The 18,465-nt window shown below is 59.9% G+C and overlaps 2 protein-coding genes across 5 annotated transcripts in view; both read right to left on the bottom strand.

Annotated features, from left to right (window-relative positions):
- Positions 1 to 1,256, bottom strand: part of MEF2D (myocyte enhancer factor 2D) — a 37,777-nt gene extending 36,521 nt beyond the window's left edge. The window contains exon 1 of one of the 4 annotated variants that reach the window (XM_039849835.1): positions 1,164 to 1,256. The gene's annotated coding sequence lies outside the window, so the exon portion shown is untranslated. Of the gene's footprint in view, positions 1 to 189; positions 556 to 1,163 lie in introns of those variants that run through there. The other 3 variants (XM_039849834.1, XM_039849837.1, XM_039849836.1) reach the window with 3 other exon arrangements.
- A 13,886-nt stretch (positions 1,257 to 15,142) lies between these two features.
- IQGAP3 (IQ motif containing GTPase activating protein 3) overlaps positions 15,143 to 18,465 on the bottom strand; it is a 31,744-nt gene continuing 28,421 nt past the window's right edge. Inside the window, exons 33-37 of the mRNA XM_039849827.1 lie at positions 17,956 to 18,226; positions 17,450 to 17,616; positions 17,170 to 17,271; positions 16,727 to 16,835; positions 15,143 to 16,181 (exon numbers count right to left, since the gene is read on the bottom strand). Of these exons, the coding sequence (XP_039705761.1) occupies positions 16,068 to 16,181; positions 16,727 to 16,835; positions 17,170 to 17,271; positions 17,450 to 17,616; positions 17,956 to 18,226 (763 nt within the window). The 3' untranslated portion in view covers positions 15,143 to 16,067. The remainder of the gene's footprint in view (positions 16,182 to 16,726; positions 16,836 to 17,169; positions 17,272 to 17,449; positions 17,617 to 17,955; positions 18,227 to 18,465) is intronic.

Raw genomic sequence — 18,465 nt, 5'->3', positions numbered from 1 at the left:
TCCCCCCACGTAATCGCCCCACGACGCCACACGAAAACACCGCCAGCTCCGCGAGTTCCTCCCGGCCCCGGAGGCCACCCCATCGCACCCCTCCAGGGGACGGTCTAGACCACCCTCCACCCCGAACCCAGGGCGGGGTGGGGGAGGGGGCCTCTTAAAGCGGCAGGAGCGTTATTTTTCTCTACTCACCGGCTCTGCTGGGGGAACGGGGTGTCGCGGCCGGGGAGGGGCAGCCTTCGCCAGTCCCGGGGATCTTCGACCCCGGCAAGCCGCGGCTCCGGGCGGGGGAATAACAAACGAGGCCGGCGTGCGCGCGGGCCCTGGGCGGCGCCGGGGGGCCTGGGCCCCCGTCGCGGGCGCGGGCGCGGGCAGGCGGGCGGGGGGCAGGCGGGGAACGGGGCCGAGCGCCCGAGCCGCCGCGGCTGTGTTGATATTTTGCTTCCTTCCTCCTTTCGGGCTCCAAAGGTAACTCCTCCAGCCCCCGGGAGTCGAGGCCGACGTAGGCACAGCTCAGCCTAGCTTGAGGGGTGGGGGAACGCGGGTGACGGACAGGCGGGGGGCCAATGGGAGGAGCCCGCGGGGGCGCGGGGCGGGGCCGGCGCCGGGGCGGGGCCGGGACGTGGCCCCGCCCCTCGCTTCCCGCGGCCGGCCGGGCCGGGCCGGGTCGGCCCCCACCCGGCCGCCCGCCCAAGCTAGGCTGCAGCGCCGGCGGCGGCAGATCCCTCCGCCGGCCCGGAGGGAGGAGGCAGGGACGCGGCGAGGCGGAGTCGGGGGGCGAGACCCAGAGGCCTTTGAAGGGATCGGCCCGCGCCCCTGCTGCCCCCGCGGAGGTCGCGGACGGCCGCCCGGCCCCGCTGCCACCGTGCGCTTAAGGAGGGCCTTTCCGGGGAGGTGACGTGCGCCGTGCGCCCTCTCTCTCTCTCTCACACACACACACACGCGCGCGCGCGCGCGTACACACGCGCACACACACGCACGCTACCCCGACAGCTCCCCCCAAGCCCCAGGAGAGTGGGGAGGTTAGAGTCTAAACAGATAAATTAAGGGTAGACGCTAAGTGGTGAAAAGCTTCCATCTCTCGCACTTAGTGTGTGCCGAAGCCCCCACTTAAAGGGACACGTTCATTTCTGGGGGTTACCTGGGAGCTCGTTTGCTCCCCCTACCTGTGACAGGCCCCCTTCCCTACCCGGGCCTGGCTCGGCAGACGCCCAGCAATTTAAAGCGGCAGCTCATAGTTCTTGGGTGACCTAATCCCCAGTGCCTGCGGCCCCAGAGCACTTAGAGCCAACCCGGGCAATTTAAAGGGGCGGGACCCTAATTTCCCCCAGCACAGGAAACGCCCCAAAGCATCTTATTAAAGAAGCAGTAGTAACCCTTAAAAAAATAATACAAAATTCAAAAATTTCTGATTGCTCTAGGGTGCGGCAAATCTTAGGTGCCCTCCAACGAGAGTATGGGTGCCATGCCTACTGGCCAACTGCCCCATCAGACTTCCTCTCCAGCATCTCTGTTACCTCTAAATTCTGTGTTCTGCCTGGGGCTTGAGGAAATGATGGAATAATCTGGTTTAGAGCTCAAAGAACCTTGCAGAACGGAAGGGAACTCAGTCCTTCCTACACCCTGATGTCTGTCCGGCTGGGACCGATTTACTGGACAAAGACTTGATTCGGGTTAAGTGCTGAAGAGACTAGTATATGCAGAGAAAGACCAAAATGTCCGTGATGGGCAGCATCGACGTGGGCGTGGTCAGGCCGCCCTGGGTTCACACCTTTATTCCACCGTTTACTAAACGGACACAGGGTCTTTGTGTGTGAAATGGAGATGGTGCTACCAGTACCTGACTCATAAATTTGGCGTGAAGATTAAATTAGTCCATAAGAGGAGACTGCTAAGAACAGTGCTTCACGCTGCATAATAACTCAAGGTCCGGACTGCAAAGACCCCCTGCAGGCTCATTATCCCATAGAAGTGTCAAAGGAGGCAACTCAGTGGGCTTGCTCTGCAAACAACTTGGAGGCTTATCCTGTATATCCTAAGAAGGGGGCCAGCAGGCTGCTATGGCCTCGGCCTGTTTCCAACCCTTGCACCTGACCCCTCCTTCAGGAAACCTGATTGAAACAGTGTCCCACTTTGTCCCCAAATGCAGCTTCTTAGTTCCCTGTCAGACCTGGGAGACGGGGCCCCAGCCCCAGAAGATGCCGTCCCAGAAGATGCCGTCGGTCTCCCCTGCCAGGCACGGCTAGCTGGCCTGAAGGACCTCAGGGCAGGCAAGGGAAACCCAACCGCCCTGTCCCCAAGCGCTCGGAGAAGAACAGAGCCTTGTGCCAGGCCTGGGGCTGTGGCAGTAGCAGGATGGGAAAGCGCCCCCCCCTCAAGTAGGGAACCTCCCCTCACTTGTGGCCTCTATTTTTAGTGCTTCCCCAGGCTAGAGCTGGAGAAACCGTTTAGTCATCAGGGTGTTTATTTTCCGGCTGTTTCCGACGTCGGGAAGCAGAATGTTGAGACTGGAGAGGCTGAGGGATGCTGGAAAAGACTCCTTAGGAGCAGGCCTGGGAACAGCCCCAGACCCCGGGGGCCCAGGTCACAGAAAAAGCCAAAGCGTGCAGGGGCGGCCGGTCCCCAGGGGACCGAGAAAGCCGGGTTCTCAGCCAGCCTCCAGTTTTGAGGCTCTCTAAGCCAGAGACCCCTCTAGGCTAGCTGTAATAGAAGGATTTTCTGAAAAACACAAGCAGCCCTTGAACAAATTCTGGCCCAGGGCCGACTCCCCGAAACCCCCTCCCCAACCTCCTACAGATCTGTGCCGTCAGCCTCCCGCCAACCACAGCTCCAGCCAATCTCGAGCCGGAGGCAGGCTTGCCAGGGCTGTGATTGGCCAGTTGGTCCTCCCTGCCTTGGAATGTTGGGTCCTTAACAAAGGAATGAGGAAGGAAGGTGAGTCACCTGGGAGGGTGTTAAAGGGCCAGGAGCCAGAAAGAGAAAGGAGGACAGGGAAGCGCTCAGCGGGGGAGATGGAGTGTCCTGGACCCTAAGACGTGAAATGATGATTCAGTAAAGAACCGAGTAGGAGAGGGTAGGAGAGGCTGATCCATAGATATTACAAGTGGGAAAGAGGGGACACGCGGGCTGTGGGGGCAGGGAGAGAGGACTTCATGGGAAAAGACGAGTAACAAACGGGAGGCCTTCGCTTCCATGGAGGGCTCGGAAGGGATCCAGGGAGTAATGTTGCTAGAAATTAAATCATAAAGGCGTCCGAAAGTGGCTCACTACACCTGTTCTTTCTAGCCCCTGGACTAGCCAACCCACAGTCCTCTAAGTGGAAAATCCCCGAGCAGGCTCAGACGCTTGGCTCTCATTTTTGTTTCTCCCCCTCTGGCTACCAACCCATCTTTCCTAGAGAAAAGTCATCGAACAGCCCAAAGTTGCTGTAAAATCCCACAGGAATCAGAAGGACGCCCGAAGTATCTGTCCGCTCCCCGTACAGTGTCATCTCTGTAAGTCTATATGGCAACGCGACATCGGCAGCCGCCTTTGTTCACGCTCCCCAGGCATCCCTAGTTCACCCCGATTTGGAAAGCTCTTCCTCACCCCAAGGCTGCCTCTCCCTGCCCTTGCACCGTAACTGAGGAGCCATCGCTGCTGCTGCAGCCTCTGCCTGGAAGCTTGGTGACCCCTCTCGCCCTCCTACGGTCCCCTGGACAAGCCCTGCCCTCCACCTCCGTCTGATCTGAGTCTGATCTGATCGTTCTTCCAGGTTTGGTGACCCCAGCACATGCTCCGATGTCTTCCCCCACCTTCCCTCCTGCTTGCGAGGGCAAGGGCCCTCCGCTGGTGATGCTCGTGTGTCCTGTGACGCTGCTTGTGCACTGTGCTCTGTACTCTGCACACGACCCCATCAGCACGCACCGTCTTGCACTGATGCTTTGGGTTTCTCATTGACTCCTCTCTTCCAGGTCCTGAGCTCGAGGGCAGTAGGGTAACTCCGCCTGGGTGTTCAGGGTGTTGCAGGGCCTGGCCCGGAATGTGCACAGCAAACGTGTTACATGAATCTGCAGTGTGTGTGTGTGTGTGTGTGTAATACATTGTGTGTCAGTAACGGCACAGCCATCCAGTTAGAACCCATAAAGGCTCTGAACATGATCTTTTCATTGATAACTGTGCTACCCCAAGAATGGGTCTCCTATCTGGGGTTCCAGACAAGTCCCACTGGCCAGAGGCAGGGGGGCGGAGTTAGGCAGAAAGCTGTGCCCCAAGCCCAGGGCCAGGGTGCCAGGGGCCAGGCCAGGGGCAAAGGGCACAGGCCCCACCCTGGAACTGAAAGGGGCAGGGAAGGGGTGCCAAAGCCGGGTCCTAGGTCAGCGCCCCCCCCCCATGAGTTCCCTGCCCCCGGCTGGGCAGGATGTGGTGGCAGCTGCAGGAGGGTGGGCAGGATGTGGGGGTGGGGGCAGCTGAAACGGAGCCTGACTATCGTCTCCCCAGCTCCTCCCTTCTGCCCCCCCCATCCGCCCCCTACAGATCACGTGCTTCCAGCTCGGGCACCGACGGACTATTTCCTTCTTTCCGCGGAAGGACATAATTGACACCGCAAATTCGAGTCACCAGCGACTTGAGCTGTGCCACGCCTTTTTATAGCCCTGTCGTTCAGGACATAAAGTTTGCCAGACACACATTTCTTTAAAGTCCTACCCACTAACCCAGGAATGGCCCCTTTAAATGCAAATGATCGCCTTCTCACTCTTGCCCCCCACCCCCATCCCAACTTCGCTCCTCGTGCCCAGACTCCACCAGCTGCCATTGACGTCACGCGTGCGTCAGCGTCGCCAACCCAACCAGACGGCACGTGGGGGGAAGAAGGTGGCCTTAAAGGGCCAGCCGCTTTCGGTCTGCCCTGTTACTGCTGTGAGATTTGGCCTTGAAAAAGAGGAATGAGATGGGGGATGGGGAGAGCTATTGGGACAGGAGGACGTGCAGGACAGACGTTAGGAAGGACTTCCCAGGGTAGAAGGGCCAGACCTGCCCTGAGATTCCCCAGAAGGCTGGGTGTCTGCGCCCGGGAGACGGACCCAGGACGAGCGGGACGCTCTGGAGGCGCAGGGCACTTGGCGTTGAAGACTGGCCTCTCCTGCATCGCTGCCCAGCGCGTCCACGGTGCAAGGACTCTGTTTGCTTGGTGTCCCCATCACCAAGAGCACAACGTGTCGTGGATGCGCACGTATTTGTAGAATGACTGGAGCCCGGGGCAAAGCCACCTCCCCCAGGAGGGCTCCCTGGTGCCCCCCGAGCGTGCCCAGCACACACCGCCACTGAGACCAGGGCAGTCTCTCGGGAACGCTGGCACGTCAGGGAACTTGCATCTTCCTGCCCTGCTTCAGCGCAGTGGTGAGGAGCGTGTAGTGTGTGACCTTAGTTTCCATAACTGTCAAGTGGGGCTGATGCTACCAGGCCGCGGACTTGCCGTGACATCTCTGCGAGGCCCCTGCGTGCTGTCTGCTGGGTCACGGGGGGAGCAGGTTTTCAGACGGCCATGTCCCCACTGAACTGCGAGCTTCTCGGGGCAAGGGCCTTGCGGTACCCGTTTGTCCCCAGCACCAGCAGGACGCGAGGCTCATGGCTGGTGCTTTTAAAGTGTTCGGTGAAAGAGTGAATGATTTTAGCATTTTCTGAAATCTGACCTCTGCACCCAGCCCTGAAGCTGTTACCCTGAGGGAGAAAACACTACCAGTGTCCCTCTCAGTGCCCAGGTCCTGAGCTCCGTGGCGGGGCCTCAGAGCTGGAGGAGGCCCTAAGATCTGCGAGGAACCAAAAGGTTTATGCGAACGAGCGGCCAATGACTGGTCCGCAGCGGAGCCCTCCCAGGGGAGACCTGGGCGGGGTGGGCGGGGGGAGGGTAGGGGGCTCCCCACCTCTCTCCACCCCCAGCTCAGCTGCCAAAACCCAGGAAACTGCCAGGCTACTGCCAGGGAAGCAGGACATGAACGGGGAGCGGGAAGAGGGTGCTTCCTGGCCCTCCAGAGTCCCCCCGGTCAGACACTAGTCTGTCTCCAGCCTTTCCTTCTCTGGAGCCTTGTCTGCCCCCCGCGGATTCCTCACTTTCCCACGCTCCGCTCCCACCGCCCCTGCCCTCCTGCAACTGTGCGTCATCTTTGGGCAGGGGGAGGCCCAAGACCTCTCATCACCCGGCCGGGGCTCGCCAGGGAGCAGTGGCCGCCTTGTCCTGGGCCGGCCCGTCTTGCAGCCACCTTCGATTTCATGGGCAATATCTGTCCCCCTCTCTGAAGGAGGAGGGCTGACAGACGCCAGAGGGTCTTGCCGTGTGGACGAGAAGGCGGTGCGAGCCCTCTCCGCCCTGGAAGACCAGGGAGGGCGGGGAGACCCTGCTCAGGCTGAGAGCAACCCTGTTCAGCCCAGGAAAAGGGGGTGCGGGTGGGTTTCCCCCACAGGAATCTCTCATAGGCCTCGATGCTGGCTCCGCCCCCTGCAGGGGTAGGGTGCCGCCCAGGAGCACTCTGTGTTCCAGAAAACCCCAAAATAACCTCCTTCACTGTCCCGCTGCTATTTCTGTCCATCTTGTTTAATTATTCAAGCCCAAGTTGGGGAGTGAGCTATAAAAAGCACTCCTACTTGGGGACCCAGGAGAGCTGGGAGCCTGGCCAGGTTGCGAGAGCAGCAGACAGCAGGGTTTGGGTGAGGTCACTTGGTCCCGCCTCCTGCCTTCTCGGTCCATCTGCCGTTTGCCCGGCTCCCTCTGCTAGAAGGCAGAGTCCAGCCCCCACCAGGCCTCCCTGCGCCCTCATTTCAGCAGCCCTCCGACCCCGTCCCCCACCCCCGGGAGCTGGGCCCACCCACCTCCCTTCCCTCTGTGACCGTTCCGGTCCCTCCCTGCCGTCTCTCCGCTGACTGCCCCCTCATCCGGCCCGAGCACCCACCCAGGACAGAGGGGGGGGGGCAGGGAGTGTAGGTGAAGAGGTCAAGTCCGAGGCGCAGACAGGAAGGCCGCAGGGCGCTGTCGGCTGGGGGTTGGGAGCACAGCTGGCAGGCTCTTGCATCGGTCACTGGAGTGAGCCTCTTCAGGGGCTTCTCCTGGGGACTCTGACCTCGTAGCTGAGGGGATGGAGGGGAGGTGGCAGGAAGGACTTGCTGTCTTTTCTGGGCCTGGGCCTCTCCTTGTTTGCCAGAAGTCTGAGGCCAGTTTCCGTGGATGCTAGAGGCCAGGGCGGGCTAAGCCAGGAGAGCTGAGGTCGAGGGGTGAGCGGGGTGGGGTGGGAGGGAGGGCCTGTTCTACGACCCCTCCCACTGCAGGCCTTTCCTAGAAAGGTGGTAACAAGGGGTGTGATCACGGTTGCTATGGCAACGCCCCCCCCAGCACTTAGAGGTGGTGAGTAAGGGGACCGTGTTAGTGGAGGGGAGACTGGAAGCTACACGTCTGAGCAGGAGGAGCCCAAAGAGCAGCCGGGGCAGTCCCAGAGGCCCCGGGGACGCACGTGGACGCGGAGTCACGGGACAGACGCACGGACGGGGCCTCGAGCCCCAAGAGGAGGAGAGACCATGTGCAGAGCCTCAGATGGCCAGAGAGAAGGGTGGACGGGGGGGAGGGCGTGAGAAGCCCCCTGTGGGAGGGAGAGCCCACACCCTGGCGGGAGCTGGGACAGGGGAGCGTGGCAGGACGTCCCAAGAGTCAGTGCGGGTCCGGGGGCGGAGTGGCCTATTTGGGGGCTGGTTCGCACACATTCCCTGTCAGGAGCAGCAGCAGCTCCTGTCATTCAGCCTGGCTCTCCCTGCCGTGGCTGCTACCAGAGCTGCTGAGGTCAGGGACAAGGCACGCCATCGCTAAGCAACCAGAGGCTGGGTACCTGGAGGGCACAGGAGGGGCCCTGGCACCACTGCTACCAGGGGGAGGCAGGGAGACAGTGACGGAGCAGGCGTGCGAAGCTCGGGGCTCCCTCCGCCTCCTCCTCCTGACAGTTACGGAGCAGGGGTGTCTCTGTCACTCAGTAAGCCTGCTTCTGAGTGCGTAAGTGTGTGGTCCTCTGGGAGGCTGTGATTGTGTGCTCACGCCTGTGTGACACTCATCAGACTGTCTCTGAGGACTGGCAGGGCCGGGGCAGGGGGCAGGGGATGAAAGACCAGGTTAAGCATCTTTCACAGGGTAATACCTGCCTGGTGCGCTGAAAGTTAGGAGCCTCGGTGGAAAGGCAGAGGCCCGAGGGCGACAGCTTGGTGGGGGCCGGAAAGGGAGGAGAAGCTGGTGGGAATAGAGCCCCTGTCCTGCCATCCCCTACGGAGGGGCCACATGTAACCAAGGCCGTCTCAAGGCCGTTGGTGCAGCGCCTGGAAGCCCAGAGCCCGGCGGAGGTTTGGGGAACAACTTGGCGTCCTCTCTCGCCTGGCAGGGACCGGGGGAAGGTTGTGGTTGGAACAAGAGTATCGAGAAAGGGTCAGAAAACGGCTCTTCTGCCGAAGCAGGCAGGGTGCTAGCGACAGACGACAGAGGGACGTGGTTCCCAACTCCCGTTTCTCTGTCTCTGCTAAGACAGGTGCTTAACGTCGGGATAGGATGGATGTCCGGACAGGTGAGACTCACAGCGACAGCCCATTCATTCCACGGCGCCCTGTCTCCACCCTGTGACCCTGGCGGCAGCACGGAGGGTGCGCGCACAGGCGGCGCGGGGGCCTTGCCCCGGTCCCTGAGCAGCTGTGGAGATTAGAGGAGGGTCCCAAAAGCCTGGAGGTGAACATCGGAGGCTCCAGTCTTTAAGAGGAGGGAGAGATCAGTTTTCAGAACTCCAGGCTTGAGCGCCCACCCACTTTCCGGAAGGTTAGAGAAGGCAGGGATCAGAAGCTGGCTGGGGTGCCGACTCCAGTGAGTGGGGGCATCACCTGGGAGACTGAACTGCTGACAGTCAGCCCGCTCGAGACCTGCCGATCGCAGCTTGCGTTTGGGCAAGACTCAGGGGCGATGTGGACGTACGCGTTTGAGACCGAGAAGCACGTGTGTGGCAATGGGTGCTAATCAGACTTACGGCGCTGATTGTTTCGCAGTGTCTACACACATCAACCATCGCAGCCATGGGCCGCGCCGGGACGCTCGGCCGCTGACAGACCGCGTGTGCGGCGGTGGTCCCAGCAGGTGACGACGGAGCTGAAACATTTCCATCGGCTAGTGGCGTCGGAGCCATGTAATGTCACAACACCGAACACGGCTGCGAGCGAGACGGCGAACAGCTTCAGCGGGTGTGGGTGAGGATGGCATGGGGGACCGGGGAGCGGGGTTCTGCGGAGCTGACCAGGGAGGAGCGGCTGGAGCTGCACCGGGACCGCATGGCTGAAGCAGGGCCGAGAGAGGACACCCCAGGAGGACAAGGGCCCCCGAGGAAATGCACAGTGAAGGGCTGAGCGGAAGCCCCCGCAGAACTCGAAAGCGCCTTCGAATGTTTGAAAACACGGACCCCAACGCCAGGCGGTCCTCACCGACAGAGACATTTGTGATGCGGTATCTGCTCACGAGCCAATCTAGGATGCAAAAACAGACGAAACAAGCAAACCACCAGGGACATATTTCTGAAAAGAGTGACACCTTCTCGAGAAGAGCCCCAGGCTCTTCAGGAGGTGTTCCAGAAGAAACCATTGTCAGCACAGGAGATGACAGCTCCATGCGTATTATTTCCCCGGAAGACCTCACAGGGAGCGAGCGACGCCAGGGACACAGAAGAGCGTGGTGAGATCTCGTTATGGCCACCTTAGAAAGCAGTCGCTACGCTTACTCAGCATCCAAGAAATTAAAACCAATCAACGATGCTCTGGCGTTTTTCCAGTAACAACAATTAACTCAGTTAACACAGTAAAAGTCACGTCCTCTGTACGGGGCCAGACGGGCTAAGCTGTGCCGTGGGGATAACCACCTCCAGGTCTCAGCAGCTCAACATAATGAGAGTCTCAGTGTCAGACGGAGTCCGTCTCTCCAGGGCGCGACCACCTGGTGACTCAGCTCATGACATGTGTCTCATCGGATTAGCAGGGAGGGCTCTGCTCCACATAGTCATTCAGGGACCCAGGCTGATGGCAGAGGCATCTTCCTGCAGCTGCACCATCCAGAACACCATCTGAAACACTTAGCAAGAGAAAGGCCAGAGAGTCACGTGTGGGGTTTTCATCGCCAAACCCGGAAGTGACGCACTACACTTCCGCTCACATTTTGTTGGCCCAGACTAGCCATATAGTCCCGCCTAACTTCAAGTGGGGTTTTGGGCGAGCGTCTCTGCCACACCTCGTAGGGCACCTACAAGGCCACATGTGATGTGTCTTTCTGCCTCCCTCCCGAAGCTTTTCCCCAGATACCCACCTGGCTGACCTCTTCACCTCCTTCAGGCCTCCCGGATGAAACCTCTCCTGGTCACCCCATCTGAAATTGCAGCCCACGCCCGTTCCTCTCCTTCAGCATGCTGGCCTTCGCTTTTGCCAAGTCACCCATCACTTTTGCCAAGTCACCCGTCACTTTTGACATATCGAAGCATCTGTCTTTCCCTGCCATGCTGACAGCTCCTTGAGGCCATTGGTCTGTGTCCGCTTTGCTTAATGAAAGAGCCTAAGTTCATCTTAGAAGGCGCTTGATAAGTATTTGTCGAAGGGCTGAATTTTTAAAAATATTTGCCGCTTGCAAGGTCGTGGTAAAACCACCACGTCTGTGCCTTCTTAGTGGGGCTATAAATTGGTGCAATAACATTTTAAATAAACTTAATTTTGGAACAGCTTTAAATTCACAGGAAAGTTGTAAAAAAAAAAACGGTCCAGAGTGTTTCTTGTGTACTCCTCTTTCTGTAAGGTGAACATCTTACGTGACACTCGCCAAAACAGAAACGGACGTTAACACATCGCCGTTAACTAAACCCAGAGTTAGTTTGATTTCACCGGTTTTCCCATTAACGTCCTTTTCCCTGTCCTGCACTCCATCCAGGGCACCCCATTGTGCTCGGCCATCTGTATTTTCCCTTTGGAGAAAGGGACCCCACGTGCCACACCAGAGAGGCAGCTGAGTGGCGTCCAGCCCGGGCACGGGCGGATTCGCGTTGGTTGGCGAGGGTCCGGCTGACTTCTCCCTGGCCCGGGACACGGCCCTAGAGGGACCACGTGCCACTTGCCTCTCCCGACTGGGCCCTCTGCCTTTCTGCTGCTGGTACAGATTCTCTGGAGGACATTAGGCCACGTATAAAAAGGTCCTGTATAAAGTACTTACCCTCTGAGGTGGTGACCTCTAGAAATATAGTCCAAGGAAGTAAACACGGGCACGAAGCTTTGGATACAAGGACAAATCAGGACGGAATCTCTTTGAAGGACAAAAAAACCCGGTGCCAAGGAGCTTCAGCAAGTAGGAGTTTGTTGGGGTACACCGAGTAGCACTCAAGGTTGTAAAGAGGGACATGACTTGACCTGGGAGAGGTGACACGCTGACCCCTCTGGGGGCTGCCAGTGCCAGAAGCCGGTGGCCATCTCCCCAGGGTCCTGCCAGCTGGTGACTCGGCTCCCTGGCTTCTGTTCCGGTGCCACCCTAATCCGAATGCCCAAGGCAGAGGGGGCGGGAGCCCAAGGTCTGGGCGGGGGAGGCCCATTCACCACCACAAACCCCACCGTCACGGGGAGCACCGCTCCCTGGAGGAAGACACCCCGAGAGACAGCCACCACGAACGGTTTGCAACACGGCATTCTTCTATGCATCAAAACTTAAATCGTTCAGTCGATCACGTTACAGTGGCCGGATTAAGTAAATTACGGTATATTCTATTTAATGTAAGAAAATGTGTATGATGGTAAATAGAGAAAGCAGGTTACGAAATAAGACGTATAGCGTGATTCTAATTACAGGTATGATTGGAAGGAAATACATCAGAGTGTTATAACTGGTTATCGTTTTGTGACGGCACCGTGAATTATTTTTACCTTTTGCCTTATACTTTATTTAAATATTTTCTAAATTTTCTACAATGACTCCGTATCATAATCGGGAAAGAACAACTTCTTTAAAGTTCACGCTCTTTGGTCTAGTAATGTCTGTCCTAGCATTCTATCCTAAGGAGATAATTTAAAATGTAAATAAATCTTATACACAAAGATATCCACCACGGAATTCTCTGCAATAGTGACAATGAAAAACCACTTCGGTGTTGTAAGAATGTTTCATGTATTAAATGTATGGGCTTTGTTACAGACATTAATGCTTTGGGGAAATGTAAGGACACGGAAGAGCGTTTTTCATGGCTACGTGAATAAAGAGGACATCACGTCGCACGTGCCGTGTGGTCTCGGCCACATCACCAGTCAGTCTCTTTAACTCGACAGTGCTCACCCTGGTGTCAGGTCACAAAAAGTACATCCTTCTCGAACTGCCTAGCGACGGATGGCTTTTTTAAAATGTCAGTTTGGTATGGTCCGATATTTTCCTGGAATACAAAACAACCAGTTACTAGAAAAAGGAAATGAAAAAGACTGAGAAAATACAAACTCGATTTTCTTTTTGGTTACTCGATTGAGGGTTAATGACGGGCAGCTGGCTGCACGTTTCTAGGGCTTGCTCCCAATGTCTGCAAGTACCTGGCAGCGGCCCCTCCTCCGTCGCGGGCCCGGTGTGTGCTGGCTTTCTTCTGGGCGGGAGTAGCGTATGCTCCCCATGCTACGAGCTGCCGCAGACGCCCCGGCCATCGTCCCTCATCCACCCTCATCCGGGGAGAGGCTCTGGGGACGTTGCTGGCTCTGTCTGCGTGCTCACGTTAAAAAAAAAGATAATGGCTTTATCGAAATACAATTCACGTGCTGTGAAGCCCGCCCTTTTCAAGTGCACACCTGAGCGGTTTTACTGCGTTTACGGAGCCGTGCAGCCATCGCCGCTCGCACGGATCATTTTCACGCCCCGAGGGAGGCTCGTTGTCGTGCGCACCGCTCCCCCCACCCCCCAGCCTGGCCCGCTAACCTACTTTAGGTTCCTATGTGGGTTTTTTTGCCTGTTCCGGGCATTTTATGTAAACGGAATCCTCCAGATGTGACCTTCTGTGTGTGGCTTTCACTTAGCATGTTTTCAGACCCTTCCGTGTTGTAATGTGTCACTGCTTCCCTGCTCCTGATGGCCAAATACTATTCTGTTGTGCGGACAGGCGGCTTGTGGTTTCCCCGTCCATCGGTTGACGCACATTTGGACCATTTCCACGTTTTGGCTGTTGTGGATAACGAGGCTGTGAACATTTGTGGACGCAGGCTTTCAGTTTTCTGGGGTTGGTACCTAGGAGTGGAATCGCTGGGTCCCACGGTAACGCTGTCCTTCAGCGTTTTGTGGAGCTGCCGCCTGCTTCCCCAAGTGGCTCCACGACCTCCTGGCGACATCCGAGCTGTGCTCACTTCCGCCCTCGCTCGCCGGTACCCGTCTGTCCCGGGTTAGCCATCCCAGAGGGGGCGAAGCAGCATTTCATGGCTTCAGTTGGCATTTGCTAGTGACTGACGATTGTGAGCACTTTTTCATCTGCTCATTAGCCGTTCGGGCACCTTCTGTGGAGAAACGGCTATATCCGAATTCTTCGCGCATTTAATCGGGCCGTCTTCTTGGTTTCGAGTTGTGAGAGTTCTTTGCGCATCTTGGATTTGAGTCCCTCATCAGATACGTGGTTTGCGTTTCCTCCCATTCTGCCTACCGTCTGTCCTCGGAGGGGCCCTCTGAAGCGCGAGTTTTTCACTTTGATCAACTCCAAAGTACCTACCTTTTTTTTCATCGCTCGCGCTTTTCGGTGTCCGAAGAAACCATCGCCTAATCCAAAGTCATGAAAATTTGCATCCGTGTTTTCTTTTAAGAGTTTTATAGTTGTAGCTCTCATGTTTATGCCTACGATCCGTTTTGATTAATTTACCGTGCTGAGGTCTGTGACCTCTGTGAGTTTGCACATGGCGTGAGGCAGGGGTCCGGCACCGTCCTCTCCTGTGTGGCTATCCAGCTGGCCCAGCACCGTTCGGTGAGATTACCCTTTGCCCATCGAATCGTCTCAGCACCCGGCACGTACGTTTTCTGTTACCGAATTGTCCTCTGAAGGGAGGTGGGGTATATACTCCGTCCCACGGGAGCCGAGTGTCCACATCGTAGGCTGGGAGAGGATGCCAAGGGGCTGAGGCTCCCCAGGGACCATCCCTGGGGGGGTGGCGCTGGAAGGAGAGGGGGCTGAGGGAGAGGAAATGTGTCTTTCAAAGAATAAGGCTGGGAACGGGAATCTGGGATGGGCGGGCTGCCCGGTCCCTACCAGCCGTGTGGCCTGGGGCAGTTGTCAGTTCCCACGGGTTCATCAAGTTAAACAAAGATGGTGACCACACGGCTTCGTAGAGGTGTCGTGAGGAGGGAATAGCCCACCCCATGACAGGCCCTCCGTGTCGGCAGCTCTGGTGACATTCCCGTATGTGCCGTACGGGCCGAGGTCACGTGATTGTGGAGGGCCTCGCGGCGGGGTCTGCTGGAGTCATGCGGTGAGTGTGAGCGTTTTGATGATGACTGATCGTGTGTGGAAACTTGGATCCACTGGTATGTGTCACTGTCACCCAGAGCAAGGCGGTACTTGAAGTTTTTGCTGACATATTAAGGGGGGGAAGGAAGTGACTGAGATTGAATGTGACAGCAAGACGAATCCCGAATGACAGAATGGAACGGCGCGCAGGGAGGGAGGCTGCAGCAGGCCAGCTCGTGGGGCCCCGACGGGCCGCTCGGGGGTTCGGAGGCCAGGGCAGGTGTCTGCCTGGTCCCCCTCCACGGACTTCCTGGAAGCAGGAGGGGTGGAGGGGCTGTGCCCCGGGGGAGGGGGTTTTGACTACGGCACAGAGCTGCGGCTCGAGCACCTTCGGGTGGTCGCCCAGGCTCGGGGACCCCTGGGCAACGAGTGCCTGTCGGTGGGGCCGAAGCGGGCTGGTGTCTCCTCCGCTTGGCTTTGGTCTGCAGAGTGGCTGACGGAAGCAGAACCGAAACCTAAGAACGCGTCCTCCTCTCTGCTCCGTCCCCCGGGGGAGGGGACAGGCGCAGAGGCCACATCACAGCGCACTGAGCCTCTGGGGTGGCCGCGGCCCTCAGGGACGCTCGGTCCCAGACGGGGCGGCCTGCCCGCGGTGAAGGAAATGAGGGGTTAACAACAGATGTGGGGAACAGCTGCTTTTATTAAAACGAAACCAGAGGACGGCAGGGCTGGGAAGTCGCATTCGCGGTGGCCAGACGGAGAGGTGGCAGGGACGAGGTGTGGCTCCACCCAGGCGGCCTGGGGGAGTCGCGCTACGGGGCGAGCCGGGGGGTGAAAGAGAGAAGGACCAGGCCGCTGTGCGTCCCTGTGGGGCCGCCACCCCGACCTCAGTGACTTTACGTACAAGGCACAAAAGACTGGCAAAGTATTGGTTTGAATAAGGAAATGAGAACTTTCTCTGAGCTCAAAAAGATGAGATAATTAAAACCATGATTAAGGCTGTGCAGTACCTGGGGGAGAATAAATGCCCTGTGACCCACACACAGAACAGACCACCGGCCGCAGGGGTCCCTGGGGGATGGCAGTGCCGCAGCAAGCGCTGTCTGCCCTGTCCTGGGCGAGGGCGAGGGAGGGGCCGGGCTCCAGCAGGGCTGATGTAGTAGGGGTGGGGGTGGGCAACCTGGCCTCACCTTGGGGTCCACAGAGCAGGAAGGCGGAGGGGAGTCCGGCGGCAGAGCAGTGCATGCAATATTGGGGTGACCACGGGAGGGCAGCAGCGGACATAAGAGCAACTGCCTGCCCGGGCCGAGGGGCAGGGTTCTACCCCACTTGGGTTCATACCCACCGGAAAACCGTGGGGTTTGGGGGACTTAAAAGCCACATAACCAGACTCTGGGTCAAAGCTGATTTTAGCCAATTGGAGACCCCCACCTGCGGCAAGACGGACAAGTCCCCCAGCTGGGGAAGGGGCCAGACCCCGGCCTGCGCAGTGTGAGGCCTGGGTGTCTACAGCAGACGAGAGCAGTGAGTCGGTGATGCCTGGGCATTGAGAAAAGCCTGCAGCGAGGTGGGGGCCGGGCGCCGCCGTTGTCACCTCTGCCGCTGTCAACTCTGCAGGAACCTCTTGTTGAGGAGGAAGAGGAGGAGGTTGACATTGACCTTGGCCTTGTCGAAGAGTTTCATGACAGCCACCCCCTCGTACTGGAGCTGCAGGAGGTCCTAGGAGGAGAGAAGGGACAGGGAGCGGAGTCTGAGGGTCCCTCGCTGTGGCCCAGCCATCCAGCGGCACCGGCCACGGTGGGGGGCACTGAGACCCCACTTGACAGACGCGGACACTGAGGCGGGGTGGGGTCCGGCGACGCGGCCCACGCCGGCTTCAGCAGAGCCGGGGCAGGCACGGCCCTGGCTTTCTCTTTCCCAAGGCGGAATTGCGGAAAGCTGCGGCCGAGAGCTTCTGCGTCCCTGCCGGCCTCTGAGCCGGGCTGCGCCCCAACCTTCCCTCGGGGCCTGCAGGACCTTCATCCCGGGCTGTGGCGAGGGCTGTGGGCGCCACGGCGGGTCCTTCCCATGTTCACCCGCTTTCGACGTCGCTGCCTGGCAGTGGGTCTGCGTCAGGGGACGGGGACGGGACCACACGGGGACGGACGGCGCTGACCGGGTGGGGGACGGCTGGGGCCATCTGTCGTCAGGCCAGTGCACTGAAGCCCAGCGGTGTCCTGGGTGTGTCCCTGCGCCCCCCCGTGAGGCCGAGGGCGCCCCCTCACCTGGTAGTGAAGCCGAAAGTGCTCCATGTCCACACCCAGGAACCTGGCGTGCACGTCGAACGTCCCCACCTCGCCTCCCGGCGCGATGTCGAAGACGACGTCTCTGAAGCTATGAGCGGCAGGATTCGGGACGGGGACGGTGCCCCCCTCCGCCCGCTCTCCCTGCCCGGCAGCGCCGCGCGCCCCCCGCAGCCTCCCGGTCCCGCGTCCGCTCACCGCACACCTCCCGCCTGCGGGCCCAAGTCGGCCGCCCCCCCGGAAGCTTCCCCGGCGTCCTCCGCCTGCCGCCGGGCCCTCTGCCGCAGGGGTCCTGGCCCCGTCACCCCAACAGCTCTGGCAAGGCGGCGCCCACGCCTCTCCCCATCCCACGGGGCCGCCCAGAGCCCTGCCCCCAGCGCGGCCCAGGGACTCTGGCGCCCCCCCCTGCTCCTGAGGACACGTACTGAGAGGTGGGCAGGCCTTCGATCCCTAGCAGCACCCCCTTGTCCAGGAGCTGGGCGGCCGTGTAGCGGAGGGCCGGCTGCTTCTTCCCTCTCCCGGAGCTCCTAAGGAAGGCCCAGAAAGTTCACCCAGCAGACGCCACCACCACAGACACCGTCCTGTCTGCGGCTGGCGGGACGCGAGGGTGACGCCTCATGGTGGGGGACAGAGGACAGCTGCCCCCGAGGGAGGGAGGGCCGGGCTGTGCGGAGCGCGGGGTGGGGGGGCGGGAGGAGCACCCACTTGGAGCCAGGCGCCAGGTGGCCCAGGCAGGCCTGGATGTACTGGCTGTAGTAGTCGCCCTGCCCCTCGTAGAAGGCGGCCTTTGCGCTCAGGCCCCGGAGCACCGCCTGCAGCTTCACCAGCTCCGCCTTCCGCCGCTGCCGGTGCCTGCGCTGGTTGAGGATGTCCTGCGGGGGGACCAGGGCTGGGGAGTAGGCCGTCCTGGCCCCAGAGCCCCAGGGCCCGACTCAGGCTGAGGGTGGGAAGAGGGCGGCTTCAGGCTGCTCCCCGCAAGAGGGCTCCCCCCGCCCCCGCAGCCCCCCACCACCCGGGGCTCCTCCACCCAGCACCGCTCCACGCTCCCTGTTCTCAGCAGGAGCCAGGTGCCAGAACACATCCTCTGCTGATGGACGTTAAGACCTTTCTTTCAGAAGAGGCCCTCCGGCATCTCCTGGGGACGGGTTTGGGGGGCGCGAGCTACCAGGGAGGTGCCAGCACTGCGCACGTGGGCCGGGCCGGGACCGTACCTTGGCCAGCTCGTCCAGCAGCCCCTGGTAGCCGTCCTCGGCGCTGACCAGCCCCAGGCCCTCCAGGCGACGCAGGTCCCGCAGGGCACGCCTCTGCTTCTCCGCCAGCGGCAGGAGGGAGCGAGCCGTCAGCGAGCGATGGCGTCGCAGTGGCTCCGGGGTCCGGGCCTCAGAGGCCTGGCGCTGGCACATCAGCCTCTCGTGGGCGGCTTCCTGGGACCAGAGACGCTGGTGTGAGGGGTCTGCCGGGCCCCCCCTCAAGCCAGGGGCACTGCCGGTGGCAGCAGGAGGGGGCCCCCGAGCCCAGCTTCTGGGGAGGGGCAGGGAGGCTTGCGAAGGACGTGGAGGCGTGACTCGCAGACAGGGACGGCCCGCGGGAGACCCACGAGGACCGTCAGGACTCCCGAGGGCTGGCCGCCTGCCCAGCACGGAGCTCGGTGGCCCCGGGCATGCGGGCCACGTCCCTCCTCTCCACCTCTATCAGCTGTGCCACCTTTTCTCTGGGAAGCC

Source organism: Pteropus medius, unplaced genomic scaffold (assembly GCF_902729225.1).
Source record: "Pteropus medius unplaced genomic scaffold, Ma_sr-lr_union100, whole genome shotgun sequence".
Classification (NCBI taxonomy): domain Eukaryota; kingdom Metazoa; phylum Chordata; class Mammalia; order Chiroptera; family Pteropodidae; genus Pteropus; species Pteropus medius.
The sequence above is the reverse complement of the archived record's forward strand: the minus strand, read 5'-3'. Positions and strand labels throughout refer to the sequence as shown.